Source organism: Quercus robur, chromosome 3 (assembly GCF_932294415.1).
Source record: "Quercus robur chromosome 3, dhQueRobu3.1, whole genome shotgun sequence".
Taxonomy (NCBI): Eukaryota; Viridiplantae; Streptophyta; class Magnoliopsida; order Fagales; family Fagaceae; genus Quercus; species Quercus robur.
The window spans coordinates 23,199,481-23,212,545 of record NC_065536.1 but is presented as its reverse complement, the minus strand read 5'-3'; the positions used below and the strand labels follow the sequence as shown (position 1 = coordinate 23,212,545).

General features: G+C 36.0%; 1 protein-coding gene across 1 annotated transcript; it reads left to right on the top strand.

Moving 5' to 3' along the window:
* The first annotated feature begins 4,807 nt into the window (after positions 1 to 4,807).
* On the top strand, positions 4,808 to 12,727 carry LOC126717523 (inositol phosphorylceramide glucuronosyltransferase 1). The gene is made up of 10 exons (XM_050419288.1): positions 4,808 to 5,273; positions 6,058 to 6,178; positions 6,763 to 6,948; positions 7,638 to 7,792; positions 9,674 to 9,781; positions 10,084 to 10,221; positions 10,323 to 10,460; positions 10,659 to 10,944; positions 11,053 to 11,176; positions 12,359 to 12,727. The coding sequence occupies exons 1-10, from the start codon at positions 5,037 to 5,039 to the stop codon at positions 12,498 to 12,500; spliced, it is 1,635 nt and encodes a 544-aa protein (XP_050275245.1). The 5' UTR covers positions 4,808 to 5,036; the 3' UTR covers positions 12,501 to 12,727.
* Positions 12,728 to 13,065: the final 338 nt, after the last annotated feature.

Genomic DNA, 13,065 nt, shown 5'->3' with positions numbered 1-13,065 from the left:
TGTCCTGTTTTTGGCCGAGACGTGGGCAGACAAAGATAGGCTAACGAAGATTTGTGATGACTTGCATTTTGATGAGAAATGGGTTGTTCCGAGAGTGACAAGGGCAGGCGGTTTGGCCCTACTATGGAAGAACACGATTCAGATTGATGTGGACTCCTTCTCCCTTAACCATATAGACGTTATAGTCAACAAAGGGAAGGAGAATTCATGGAGGCTCACGGGCATATATGGGCTACCGGAGGCTAGCCGAAAAAGCGAGACTTGGAATTTAATTCATAATCTTCATTGGAAATACACCCTTCTGTGGTTGTGCGCCGGTGATTTTAACGAAATCCTACTGTCACATGAAAAGCTTGGAGGGGGACTAAGAAGTGAATCAGCAATGAGGGAGTTTAGAGAGGTTATGGATGACTGTGGGTTTATGGACCTAGGCTATGTGGGAAAAAAATATACTTGGAGAGGCAAGAGAGGTGATACCATGGTGTTGGAGAGACTAGACCGTGCTCTTGCTACTCATTCATGGCTTGCTTTGAATCCAACAACAAGAGTTCAATGTATTTGGTCCAATGCATCAGACCATTACCCCATTATTATTAATCCTGAAGTGGTTGCAGATAGACCATGTAAACCCTTTAGGTTCAAGCACATGTGGTTAAAAGAAAATGGATGCGGTGACACCATGAAGGTAGCGTAGCTATCTCCTTTCCCTGTTTCAAGCTCTTCGTTGATGCATGAAAAGATAAAGCTTTGTGGTATTAAGCTTATGGAGTGGAGTAAGCAATCCTTTGGCAGTGTGAGGAAACAATTGGAGGAAAAATCAAAACTTTTGGAAAAGGTTGAATCTGCAGAGGCACGGGGGGCAAATTATAAGACAGTGAGATTACTAAAAATGGAGGTCAATGAACTGCTGGACAAAGAGAACTTAATGTGGCAGCAAAGGGCAAGAGCTTTGCACCTTAAATGTGGTGATCAAAACACACGGTTTTTCCATAACAAAGCCTCTCAGAGATTTCGACGCAATAGGATTGTGGGTTTATTTGATGATTCTAATTCATGGTGCACAGATACTACTCAGGTTGCTGACATTATAGTTGGGTTTTATACAAGGTTGTTCACATCTGAAAGACCATCCACTACCCAGGGTATTTTGGAACTGATACAACCAATAGTTACTGAAGAGATGAACTCCAACCTAACTAGAGATTTTACTAAACAAGAGGTTAATCTTGCCTTGAAGAAGATGGCCCCACTTAAGGCTCTGAGACCCGATGGTATGCCCCCTCTATTCTTTCAATCTTTTTGGTCTTTGATTGGTGATGAAGTCTCTAAAGCTGTCCCGGATTGTTTACATTCATGTCATATTCCTAAAGAGTTTAATTACACTTATGTGACTCTTATTCCTAAAGTGAAGAATCCTGGAAAAATTTCTGAGTTTAGATCAATAAGTTTGTGCAATGTAATTTATAAATTGATTTCAAAGGTTCTAGCTAACCGTTTGAAACCTCTGTTGCCTTCTATTGTATCTGAGAATCAAAGTGCTTTTCAAGTTGGGAGGGTGATCACAGACAATATCCTTATGGCATTTGAAACTTTACATTACATGAAAACTTAGCAAAATGGTTCTACAGGTTTTATGGCTCTCAAACTTGACATGAGCAAGGCTTATGATCGAGTTGAATGGTCTTTCTTGGATTGTTTGTTGAGAAAGTTGGGTTTTCACAACCGTTGGGTTGATCTTATGATGGAGTGTATTACTACTGTCTCTTACTCCATTCTAATTAATGGGGAGCCTTCTCAAACCATCTATCCTAGTAGAGGATTGCGGTAGGGGGATCCTATATCTCCTTACCTATTCCTCCTCGTTACAGAGGGTTTACATGGCCTAATTTCTAAAGCTGCCACTTCTGGTGATATTAGAGGTATATCTATTTGCAGGAATGGACCTCATTTAACCCATTTATTTTTTGCAAATGATAGCCTGCTTTTCTGTAAAGCATCAATCCAGGAATGCACTCACATACAAACCCTTCTTGCTACTTATGAACAAGCCTCTGGGCAACAGCTGAATAGAGAGAAAACAACACTGTTTTTCAGTAAGAATACGAACATTGATGTCCAAGATTCCATTAAAGATTTGCTAGGGGTACCTAAGATTAAGCAGTATGGAAAATACTTAGGCTTACCATCTTTTGTGGGTAAGCGTAAGAAAGCAAGCTTGGCCTACATTAAAGATCAGATTTGGTCTAAGCTCCAAGGGTGGAAAGAGAAGCTCCTCTCCCAAGCAGGTAGAGAAGTTCTTTTAAAGGCAGTGATACAAGCGATCCCAACTTACTCTATGAGCTATTTTAAACTTCCCATTTCACTTTGCCAAGAGATTGAGATTATGATTAGGAAGTTTTTGTGGGGCCAGCGTGGTACTAGAAGACGTATTCATTGGGTAAAATGGCGCACTTTGTGTAGGCCAAAAGTTACTGGAGGTATGGGGTTTAGGGAACTCAAAAATTTTAATGACGTCATGCTAGCCAAGCAAGTGTGGCGACTATTAAAAAATCAAGACTCCCTTTTTTCCAGGTTCTTTAAATCAAAATATTTCCCACATGGGTCTATTTTTTATGCTAAGGACAATAAAGGGTCTTTTGCTTGGAAGAGTATTTTGAATGGTAGAGAACTCATTAAGTGTGGATTGAAGTGGAGGATTGGGAATGGTTCTCAGGTGCGAATTTTCCATGATGCTTGGCTGCCTGGGTCTCAGCACGGCAAAGTCCTCTCCCCTGTCTCCGAGAGCCATGCAAATGCCTTGGTCTATAGCTTAATTAACCATGATGATAGGTGCTGGAATGTGGCAGAGATTGACAGATTGTTCTTACCTGATGAGGCAGCAACCATCAAGGCCATCCCACTCAGTTTATTTGATCAAACGAACCTTCCTTTTTGGCCGTATTCCCATGATGGAGTTTTCTCTGTTAAGTCCGGTTACCACCGTTTGATGGAGCTTAAGGATACAGAGCTAAATGGTGTAACTAACGATGGGATTACATCACCGGTTTGGAAGGCTATTTGGCGTATGAATGTCCCAAACTGTGTAAAATCTCTCGTGTGGCGAGCTGGGAGAAATGCTCTTCCTACACGGATGAATTTGGTCCGTAGACACATTCTAACTGATGCGATGTGCCCAGAATGCAAGGTACAGCCAGAGGACACGCTACATGCCCTTTGGTCCTGCCCGATCCTATAGGATGTGTGGAAAGTGAGCTTTAGAAAGCTAGTGACATAAACGGGCTTCAGTTCTAGTTTTCTTGAGGTACATGAACATGCGTCGGCAGATAAATCCTCGCTAGAGTTGTTTGCTATGACGATATCGGAAATCTGGCAGCGTCGAAACAAGGCCTGTGTGGGAGAGCCTATTGTACCGGTCTGTCAGGTTGCTCCAAAGGCACATGGTGCGCTTCAAGAATTCCAACAACTTCGCCCCACTCATACTGTGATCCCAAGGACAGCCCGTGCAGTAAAATGGAGGCCTCCTATTGCGCCATGTGTGAAGGCAAACTTTGACGGTGCAATCTTTTCACAGGATGGACTAGCGGGCATCGGTGTGATAATCCAGAATGAGCAAGGATTAGTCATGGCTGCTCTTTCACAACAAATTCCATCACCTGCTTCGGTGGAGATGGTGGCAAGTGTTAACGGCTCGTCAGGCTTTGATGTTTGCGAAAGAACTTGGGTTTGACAGGATGGTTATGGAGGGTGACTCTGAAACGGTTATTAAGGCTATTCTTGGTGACTATATGGATTGTTCTTATATGGGTCATGTATTGCAAGATATTAAGTTTTTGTTTTCTAGCTTTTCCTTTATTTCAGTTAAGCATATTCATAGGGAAGGGAACTGTGTTGCCCACAAACTTGCTAGACGGGCTATTAGAAATCCTTTTCTTGTCTGGATGGAGTCTGTTCCTCCAGATATTCTTGATGTTTATCAACTTGATCTTTTAAGGATGCATTAATAAAATCATTACCCCGAGGGGGTTGTTTCTCAAAAAAAAAAAAAAAAAAAAAACTTTCTTACCCACTACTAACAGCAAGTAATAACCTATCATTTAGAATTTATTGTAAACATATTGTAAGAGTGTTGTAGACCTATATTTTTCATTATTTTCAGTAATTAGAATTCCATTTTTTTTTCAAAAACTAAAAATAAAAGAGAGAAGTTCTTTGCCTACAGACTTTACACTATTTTCATAACAAATTATAAGTGATAAGTTATTATTAAATCTAATTTGATTCACAACTTAAATTATTTTTTTATCCCACCCAAAACAACCACAAATAACAACCACACACATCTAGAATTTGAAATCCCCATCCCATTTCCAACTTTTGAATTAAAAAGAACACGTGTTCACTTGAATTGTCCCCAAAAAAAAGAAAAATCTCTAGAAGACTTTTTATTTTTTGAGATAATTCTCTAGAAGACTTGTACGATAGGATGCGAGCATGTGCACTTCCAAAGAAAAAAAAAATGCGAGCATGTGTCGTCTGTATGACACGGGAGACACAACCCGTTTCCTAAAATCACAAACTCAAACAAAATAAAAATATTTTACAACAAGACAACTAACTATTTGTCGAGGAGAAATGATATATTTATAATATTTTTACAACAAATTTTAAGTGGCAGATTATTATTGTTAGACAAAAAAATAATTTTAGTATTAGTTTCAAATTTGAACCAATAACAACTAATCACTTATAATTTAATGTAAAAATATTGTAAAAATATTATAAACTTAATCTATCCCATTACCGTGAGATGGTCAGAGACGTCAAAGACCAAAAGCACAAAAGCAATTAAGAAAATTCAAAGCTTTCACCCAAAAAATAAAAAATGAAAATTCAACCTCGAAGCGCTTTCAAACTTTTCCAACTATGATAAAGTTCAAACTCTGAAAAGCCTCTACCATTACTTTCTCGAGAAAATCCCCTCCACTTTCTCGAGAACTATATCTGATCCTCCGTCCTCCTCAAAATCGAATTTTATAATGAAAAGATTACCAAATCTTTTGGCTGTGGTATTCTTCGTGCTAGTTCTGATTTCGATTCAATCGAAGCCGTCGTTAGGATCATCCGACGAAGCCTACGTGACGCTGTTGTACGGAGATGAGTTCCTGTTGGGGGTTAGGGTTCTCGGCAAGTCGATTAGGGACACTGGATCAAGGAAGGACATGGTGGCTCTCATCTCCGATGGTGTTTCTGAATTCGCTCAGAAGCTTCTCGAGGTAACCTCCTCTGTTTGTCTGCCGAGAAATTCCAGCTCTCAATGCTTAATTTAGTAAATTACATCTCTGTATGTGTGTTTTATTTGTTAACTTTGTTTTTTTTTTTTCTAAGGTTCTGTTTGGTTAGTGAGAAATATGAGGAAGGAAATGGATATTTAGGCAATCTTACGTTTTATGATGTGTAGATTTTTGCTAAAGAGGGAAAGTTTACTAATTATGGTTATTAATTATGTTTAGTTGACTCTATTTTTGGTTTATTTTATGTTGAATAATTGTCATGCTACGCATGGTTGCTATGGAAGTTTAGCTAGATGAAACTGAAATAAAATAATAATAAAAAAATTAATTTTTTTGGGCGGGTTTTGTGCTAAAAAAAAAAAAAAAATCTTTATTTTATAATTTGATAGTTAAAACAATGTAGGAAGTGGGATTCGAACACTGTTCTTATAAAGGACAGCTACTGAGCTACAAGGCTCTTTGCATTTCAATATGATTTATTATCTAGGAAGCACGGACACAGGTATGACACAGCGACACAAGCAATTTCTGCAAAATTATAACAAGACTCGGTGGGTACGACACTAGTATGATACGGGTACAGCACCCCAAATGAAGTGTTTGTGTTTCCTAGTTTATTATACAATTGGTTATTTTAATTGTTGGCAATAAAAATGAAACTAACTTTATATGCTTTTGCACATCTTGGTTAGTTAAGACTAAGATATTGGTTACTTTCTTACTTCTGCTTTTTTGGTTGTGGTGGTTTTGGTGAATAATTGTGCAGGCTGATGGGTGGTTAGTGGAGAAGATTAGTTTATTGGCGAATCCTAATCAAGTGCGTCCAAAGAGGTTTTGGGGTGTCTACACAAAGCTTAAAGTTTTTAACTTGACTAAGTACAAGAAAGGTAAAAGTTTAATGATGGCAAGTGGTTTTTGTATATTATCTATGGGAAAAGAAGATGTTTGTAATAGGTGGAAATTGTTGCCAGCAAGTATTATGTCACTTTGGTTATTTTAATCTGTGAATATTTGTATTTTGAAATCGAACTTTTCTTCTTACTTATAATACATATTTGTAATTTGAAGGATTAGGTTTGATATTTTTAGTTTCTGTATTGGCATGATTGAAAAGCTCAACTTAGCTAATTTGTTTTTCATCAGAATTGTGGGGAAACCTCTGTACACAGGATTTATACACAAATCTTTGAAAAAGCTCAAATTAGCACTGTAATCTTTCAGTCTTGATTGAGTGGGTTTTTTTAACTAATGTCCTATTTGGTGATTAATCTAAGATGTAGATCTGTTCTTTGTTTCTTCACTCTTTCTCAGCCATGAAACTGAGCTTATTGAGTTCCATCAGTATAAGATATCAGTTTATTTCTCCTTTTCTCTCATGATTCATCTGTTATGTTTTTCTGTAGTTGTTTTATTCCTAGTACAGACATTATTGTGGTCAAAAGTATTTAGGATCTTTACAAATATTATGCAGTTGTATACTTGGATGCGGACACCATTGTGGTAAAAAATATTGAGGATCTTTTCAAATGTGGAAAATTTTGTGCTAATTTGAAGCATTCTGAGAGGCTGAATTCTGGAGTCATGGTAGTGGAACCATCTGAAACTTTATTCAGTGACATGATGAGCAAAGTGAAAACTACTTTTTCTTATACTGGAGGTAAAATTTCTTTGTTAACTGTCTATATTTTCTTTATCAATTGTGTATTTTTGCTTTACATCGTTTTGTTTACTTCATTGAGAAAGTCATTCTCTCGTCTCATTTATTGATAAAACAATTGCTGTAGATAACCTTATATTGCTTTAGATCTCTATGTTTTCTTAATCTAGAGAATCACTTTATCTTGTCTCATTTATTGATAAACCAATTGCTGTAGATAACCTTCTATTGCTTTAGATCTCTATGTTTACTTAATCCAGAAAATCATTTTAAATTGTTGTCTCGTTTATTAATAAACCAAATTGCAGCATTAAATCTTATATGTGATTTCTTTGAAATTTATGGCAAACACATTTGAGCTTCCAGGTCTAATTCATTACTTGGCCTAATAAATGTAGTTCAACTTCATTATCAACACAAAATAGCCATATATGAACTAGGTAGTCTCTTTGATATATGAGTTCCATTACATATGAATTCAACTATAGTATTGGGCTCCAATTAAAATACTCAAATATCCCCCGAAGCTTTTAAATTCTTATTTAACATGACTTTAGGTGGTTCTTGCTTGTAAAAATTGGAATTATGTTACCTTTTTTTGTGTTTGCATAAATTTTATAAAAAGTTTTACTGGCTTATCAATCATATCTTCTACTCTCTCTCTCTATCTTGTTCTTTCATTTTAACAGGAGACCAGGGTTTTCTGAACTCATATTACACTGGATTTCCCAATGCACATGTTTTTGAGCCAAATTTACCGATAGATTCTAGATCAGTTCCTGAAATGCAGCGGCTATCTACTCTATATAATGCAGATGTTGGTCTTTACATGCTCGCTAACAAGGTACTGACTATGATGTATGGGTATCTAAGGAATTTCCATATTGCACACTAGTGGGCTAGTGTTGAATGTAATCGGCATACATCGAAGTATATGTTTATTTTCAGTTTGGTGTTTGATATGTATTACTAGTAAAGCATAATAATAATCTTTGAAAAATCACTTAAGATTATAAGATATATCATAAGATCCTTTTGTTCTAACACAAGGCTTTTTTTTTTTTTTTTTGATTAGTAAAGTTAAATGATAATAGTCAACAAGGCGATTTTACTCTTGTTATACTTAAGTCTATTTAGTTAACCACTAATTTAGTAATTGTAGGGGGCCCTGTGTTGTTGAAAATTATGAATTTCCAAAAGAAACAAAAAAAGTAAATCAGTCTTTTTTTGGTCATTATCCAATATTTTATGTTGAAGAGAGGAAGAGACAATTGAAGATAATTGCATCATCTGAATGATAATTTATTACTTAGTCAAGCACCTCTGTCAAGCAAAAATGTATTTTTCTGGTTGTAGGTTTTGAGTGTTTACAGTATCTTAACCACCTTTCAATAAACTTGCCCAAGCATGAACCTTTCTAATTCACATTAAAATTTTGCTTTTTATGATCTTAATTAGATTGGATCAGTCTATTTTTTACAGTCTATCGTTATTTTACTGTTTATTTGTTTAGATATTGCAAGTCCCAGACAGCCGAAGATTAGTGGAATGAATGTTCAATTTAAAGGGTCTCATAAGTAACGTATCCCCAAGCACAGACGAATCCTATTTAACCACTCCACAGCCATCAGTCCAACTGAGTTATAAACAGAAGCTTAGTAAAAATTTAAACATGACAACTTATGCTGTGTGGTCACTTGTCAAAAGGAGGGAAGAAAAGAAAAGAAGAATAACTTCATTTTTGTTGGGAGTGGCATTCTAGGTTATTAATGTTCCATTTTCATAGATAAATTACAAAGTATCCTCTTTCTGTTTTCTGATAATTGTCTCCGATGCTTATGCCTTATCGAATGATGATGGTTTTTATACAGAAAAGGCTTTTCAATTGTTGCAATTGTATTTGAAGAATTAGATGGTAGAGATTATTACTAGCATTGCAATTTGTAAGAGAGTTATGTCTTAAATGGAAGGATTTTTTTTTTTGGGAATATGTTATTTAACTGTTTAAAATGGAAGGCAATCTTTTTGTTGGGAACGTATGGGGTGTGTGTGTGTGTCTGAGAGAGAGAAAGAGAGGTGTTGGTGTTGGGGGATCAAGGTGATTACTTGTTCTTGCTTTTTTTTTTTTTTTGGTAAATGCATTATCACTGAATTCTCCTCCTCTTCTTCCTTTCTTTTGAGGATGGTGTTGGTGGATCAAGGTGATGACCTGTTCTTACCTTCTTTTTTTTTTTTTTTGATAAGTACATTATTACTGAATTCTCTCCTCTTCCTTTCTTTTGTTCCTTGAGCTTTCTCCACCTTCTGCAAGTTAGGGTTACAGTGACACAAATGATCCCTTTAAACTCAGAGTTATATGCATTACAATTTCAAGTGTTCTTGCTTATTCCTTTATATGTGTAAAGCAATTTCATGGATTAGATCGGTTGTAATAATGTCTGGGAACCATTTTTGTCCTAGCTCCATTTATGAAAAGAATGTAGTCATACTTAAACACTGAAAGTGCAAAATTCAATTTGCATGCTTGTGACTAACTAATGACCTCTGTTTATATTGGAGATGGAACTTTCAATACTCAGATTATAGTTGAAAAAGGTTTTCCATATAAGTTTGTGGACTGTTGGAATGATGACTCATGTAAAATGACTGCTTTTTAAATATACTTTTGATGTGCGTTTAGCTACCCAATCAAGTTGTCAAATATTTTTTTGAATGTTATATGCAGTGGATGGTGGATGAGAGTGAGCTCCGTGTTATTCACTATACACTTGGCCCCCTTAAACCTTGGGATTGGTGGACATCTTGGCTTCTGAAACCTGTTGATGTCTGGCAGGTGCATTCAAATTCTTTTACCCAATTATCTTTGTGGGAATTTTCTGATATTATTTATTCATTTCCTCGCGTGACACTTCTTTTTCCTTTTACTTTTATAAGAGGATTAGAAAAGAGAGAGAAGGGGGTGAGAGAGAGAGCAAGAAGGGGGGTTTATGGGGTGGAAAAGAGATAGCATTGCTTATGCACTGTTCAAGATGGCTTGATATTATGGTTTAGTTTGTTGTTTTATGTAGTGGAAGAGGATTAAGCCAATGAATTTATGCCTTTTTATATTCTATATTTGGTTTTCTTATGCTGCAGAATGTTAGGGAACAGCTTGCAGAATCCCTCCCTGGAACTGGTGGGGGCAGAAATCCTAATGATGATCTTCTTGTCAAATTTCTTTTTCTACTTCCATTTTGTGCTTTAGTCTTTTGTTACTATCGGTCTTTTCTTCAGGTCAGCAGTTAACAGTGTTTTTTTAACCCCCCTACTTTTTCCCCTCCCCGAGCATTAAGCTTGTTTTTGTTTGGATGTGAACACGTATTTAATTTTTGCAGACACGGGAGCACTTTGGATCATTTTGTAGAAGTTCATTATGTGATCATATCAGACACCTGTACTACAAAATTAGATCGAGTGGATCACTGACTTATAGTGGTGTTTCTACTTCAGCTACCATTAATTCCAACCATCAGGTTAGTTCTCTTTTCCCATTCTTTTAAGTTGGTTTTACAGGATCACTTATATTTTATAAGCTTTTATTCTTATATGGTATGCTGTTGTTGTACTATTGACCTATCAAATTCTGTGGCAGTGTGTGGTCATACACTGGCATTTGACAAATAATTGTCCCATAATTTTGTGTTAAAACAATTTGTTGTGATCTTAAACAGTTATCTAATGGCGCACAGTCCAAGGTGCCTATTTATTTGGGTGGAATATCTGTCGTCATCTGTTTTATGGCTGTTGCGGTGTCCCTTGTACTCGCTCTAGTAATTGTGCCTCGGCAAGTGAAGCCATGGACTGGCTTGCTCTTGATGTATGAGTGGACATTCACATTGTTCATTCTCTTTTTTGGAGGTTATCTGTATCTGGTTTATTTATGGGGAAAGACAACGGCTTTGCAAGCAGGATCTTTTTCCTCTAATCCTGAATCTTATGATGATGATTCTGGAAAAGGTTTGTTGCATCTGAGTACTTGTATTTTTAAGATGCATTGTTTTATGTGACTTCTGCCAATTAGTTACTGTTGTTCTTTAAATTGGTTGATACTTGTATGTATTTCAGGTCATCAGCGGCAAGGATTGTCTTGCGATGTTGTGACATGTTGTTATGGGTTAGGGATGGCATTTTTGGCTGTTGCAGCCCCATCTTTGCCATGCGTTTTAGGGATCACTGCTCTATTTGCAAGGTAATTTGCATGAGCATAGTGCTATATATTGACATCTTTACTTGCTTTATTTTTTTTTACGTTTTATTTTTTATTTATTTTTATTTTATTTTGTTGAAAACATTGGAAATTGGGAAAAAATCATTTAAATATAACTTTGATGGGGGTTAAACGTAAGTAAAAAGAAATAGAAAAATATTGAATTTACTCAATGGTTGTATTATGCTTCTATCCATAAAATGATTGTAGTAGAGATGATGACGTTAAAATGGATATGCGGTAACATTTTGGTAGAAGGGTGGCCAAAATAATTAAGCCTAAGGGCTCAAACAATTTCACAACTGCTGAGGTAGTAATTTGTGATTGGTGTGCCATAAAAGTGATGTTAGTGGTGGTCTATGTGAAAGTGACATGTCTGTATTATTCACAATCTATCAACTCAATAAATTGTGAAAAAAAGTTGTCTGTAGCATTGTTGGTGGTCAAAAATGATGTGGGTAATACTCACAAGGAAAAGCATGGATATTAGAGAGGTAAATTAGGACATGCCCTTAGATAGTCAAGTGGCATAGAATAATCCAAAGAGATGACTCCAATTGTTTGAGTTAAGGTTATACTATGTTTATATGTCAGACACTATTGGCCCTCTATGACTTCCAATTTTTATCATATAATTCTGTTCTCTTGCTTGATGCAGACATGTAATCGGTTACCTTCTGCACATCATTGTTTTCCCCTATAATAGTCATGCATAATTCGTTTATCAATAATTACTTTTGACTCTAGGATACTTCCACAATCATTGGGCACTCGGTCCTTTCTTCTAATTATATGTAGTATTTATTGTATTATCCAAATTTCTTCCCCCACGGCCCCCCCAACCCCCCCCCCCCCCCCCCCCCCCGGTCTTTTTTTTTCTTGAGAAATAGAGGGTCAGTTAGGTTATCTCAGTTACATTCTCTCTATTCATCCTGGAGGACTTATACATGATTACTGCCAATGAATTATAATCCCTAGGAAACACAAAAGAAAAACAAAAATTGTGTACAGATATGATTGTTGTAAGTTTTGCCTTGAAATTGTTGTGGTATGTTCAATTTGTTCTTGTTCGACATGCCAATAAGCCAACTCCCACTGAAAACCCAGGAAAAAAAAGAATGAAAGCAGAGTAATTAAAAAAGACTTTTGTGATCTTTTTAACAGGTTAGGTTTGATGTTTGTGGGAGGACTTGTTTTGGCTTCTTTCATGACTTATGCTTCAGAGCACCTTGCAATTAGATCATTTTTGAAAGGCCGCGAAGATCGTGACACTACACGAAGTAGGAGCTTATGTTTCTTTAGTTGATTATTGACTATAAAAGATGTAAACAATTAGCAGTGTCTCCTAATTGTAATTTATTTTACATGTATTGCCCATCGCATGATTTGTAAAATTCTGCTGAAAGTTTTGTCAATTTAGAATGCCTTTTTGTCCTAGAGTTTTGTTGTAATATTCTTTCATAAACTAGTCAGCTACAGAGTTCTCACTTTTTAATCAATGAGAAAAAAAAAATGGTGTATCTTGTTTTACAATATTATATTTTCTAGAAATACATTTACGTTGTAAGCCCCGGTTCCATTGCTGCTAAATGAATGATGATTAGTTGTTTGCAACCCTATGATCTTAGATAATCATTCATGCAGTTAAAAACCTTTTAAAACTGACGAGTTCTAAATAATTTCTTTACAAAATTACCTTTAGCACATTAAAGATGCTTGATATATCAAATTCTAATTGTCAAAATTTATATATTTTTTAAGTGGTTACTAATAAGAATATATTCATTTATATGTTAGATCTGATTGAGGAGAGGGTATCTCATTGGATCATATTCTTACAACACGTGGGATCCAAACACATAGGTCTACGT

Coding starts and splice junctions, on each gene's coding strand:
- LOC126717523 (XM_050419288.1), top strand. CDS start 5,037: ATGAAAAGATTACCAAATCTTTTGGCTGTGGTATTCTTCGTGCTAGTT. Junction 6,949..7,637: donor TACTTTTTCTTATACTGGAG/GTAAAATTTCTT, acceptor TCATTTTAACAG/GAGACCAGGGTTTTCTGAAC. Junction 10,945..11,052: donor TGATGATGATTCTGGAAAAG/GTTTGTTGCATC, acceptor TATGTATTTCAG/GTCATCAGCGGCAAGGATTG.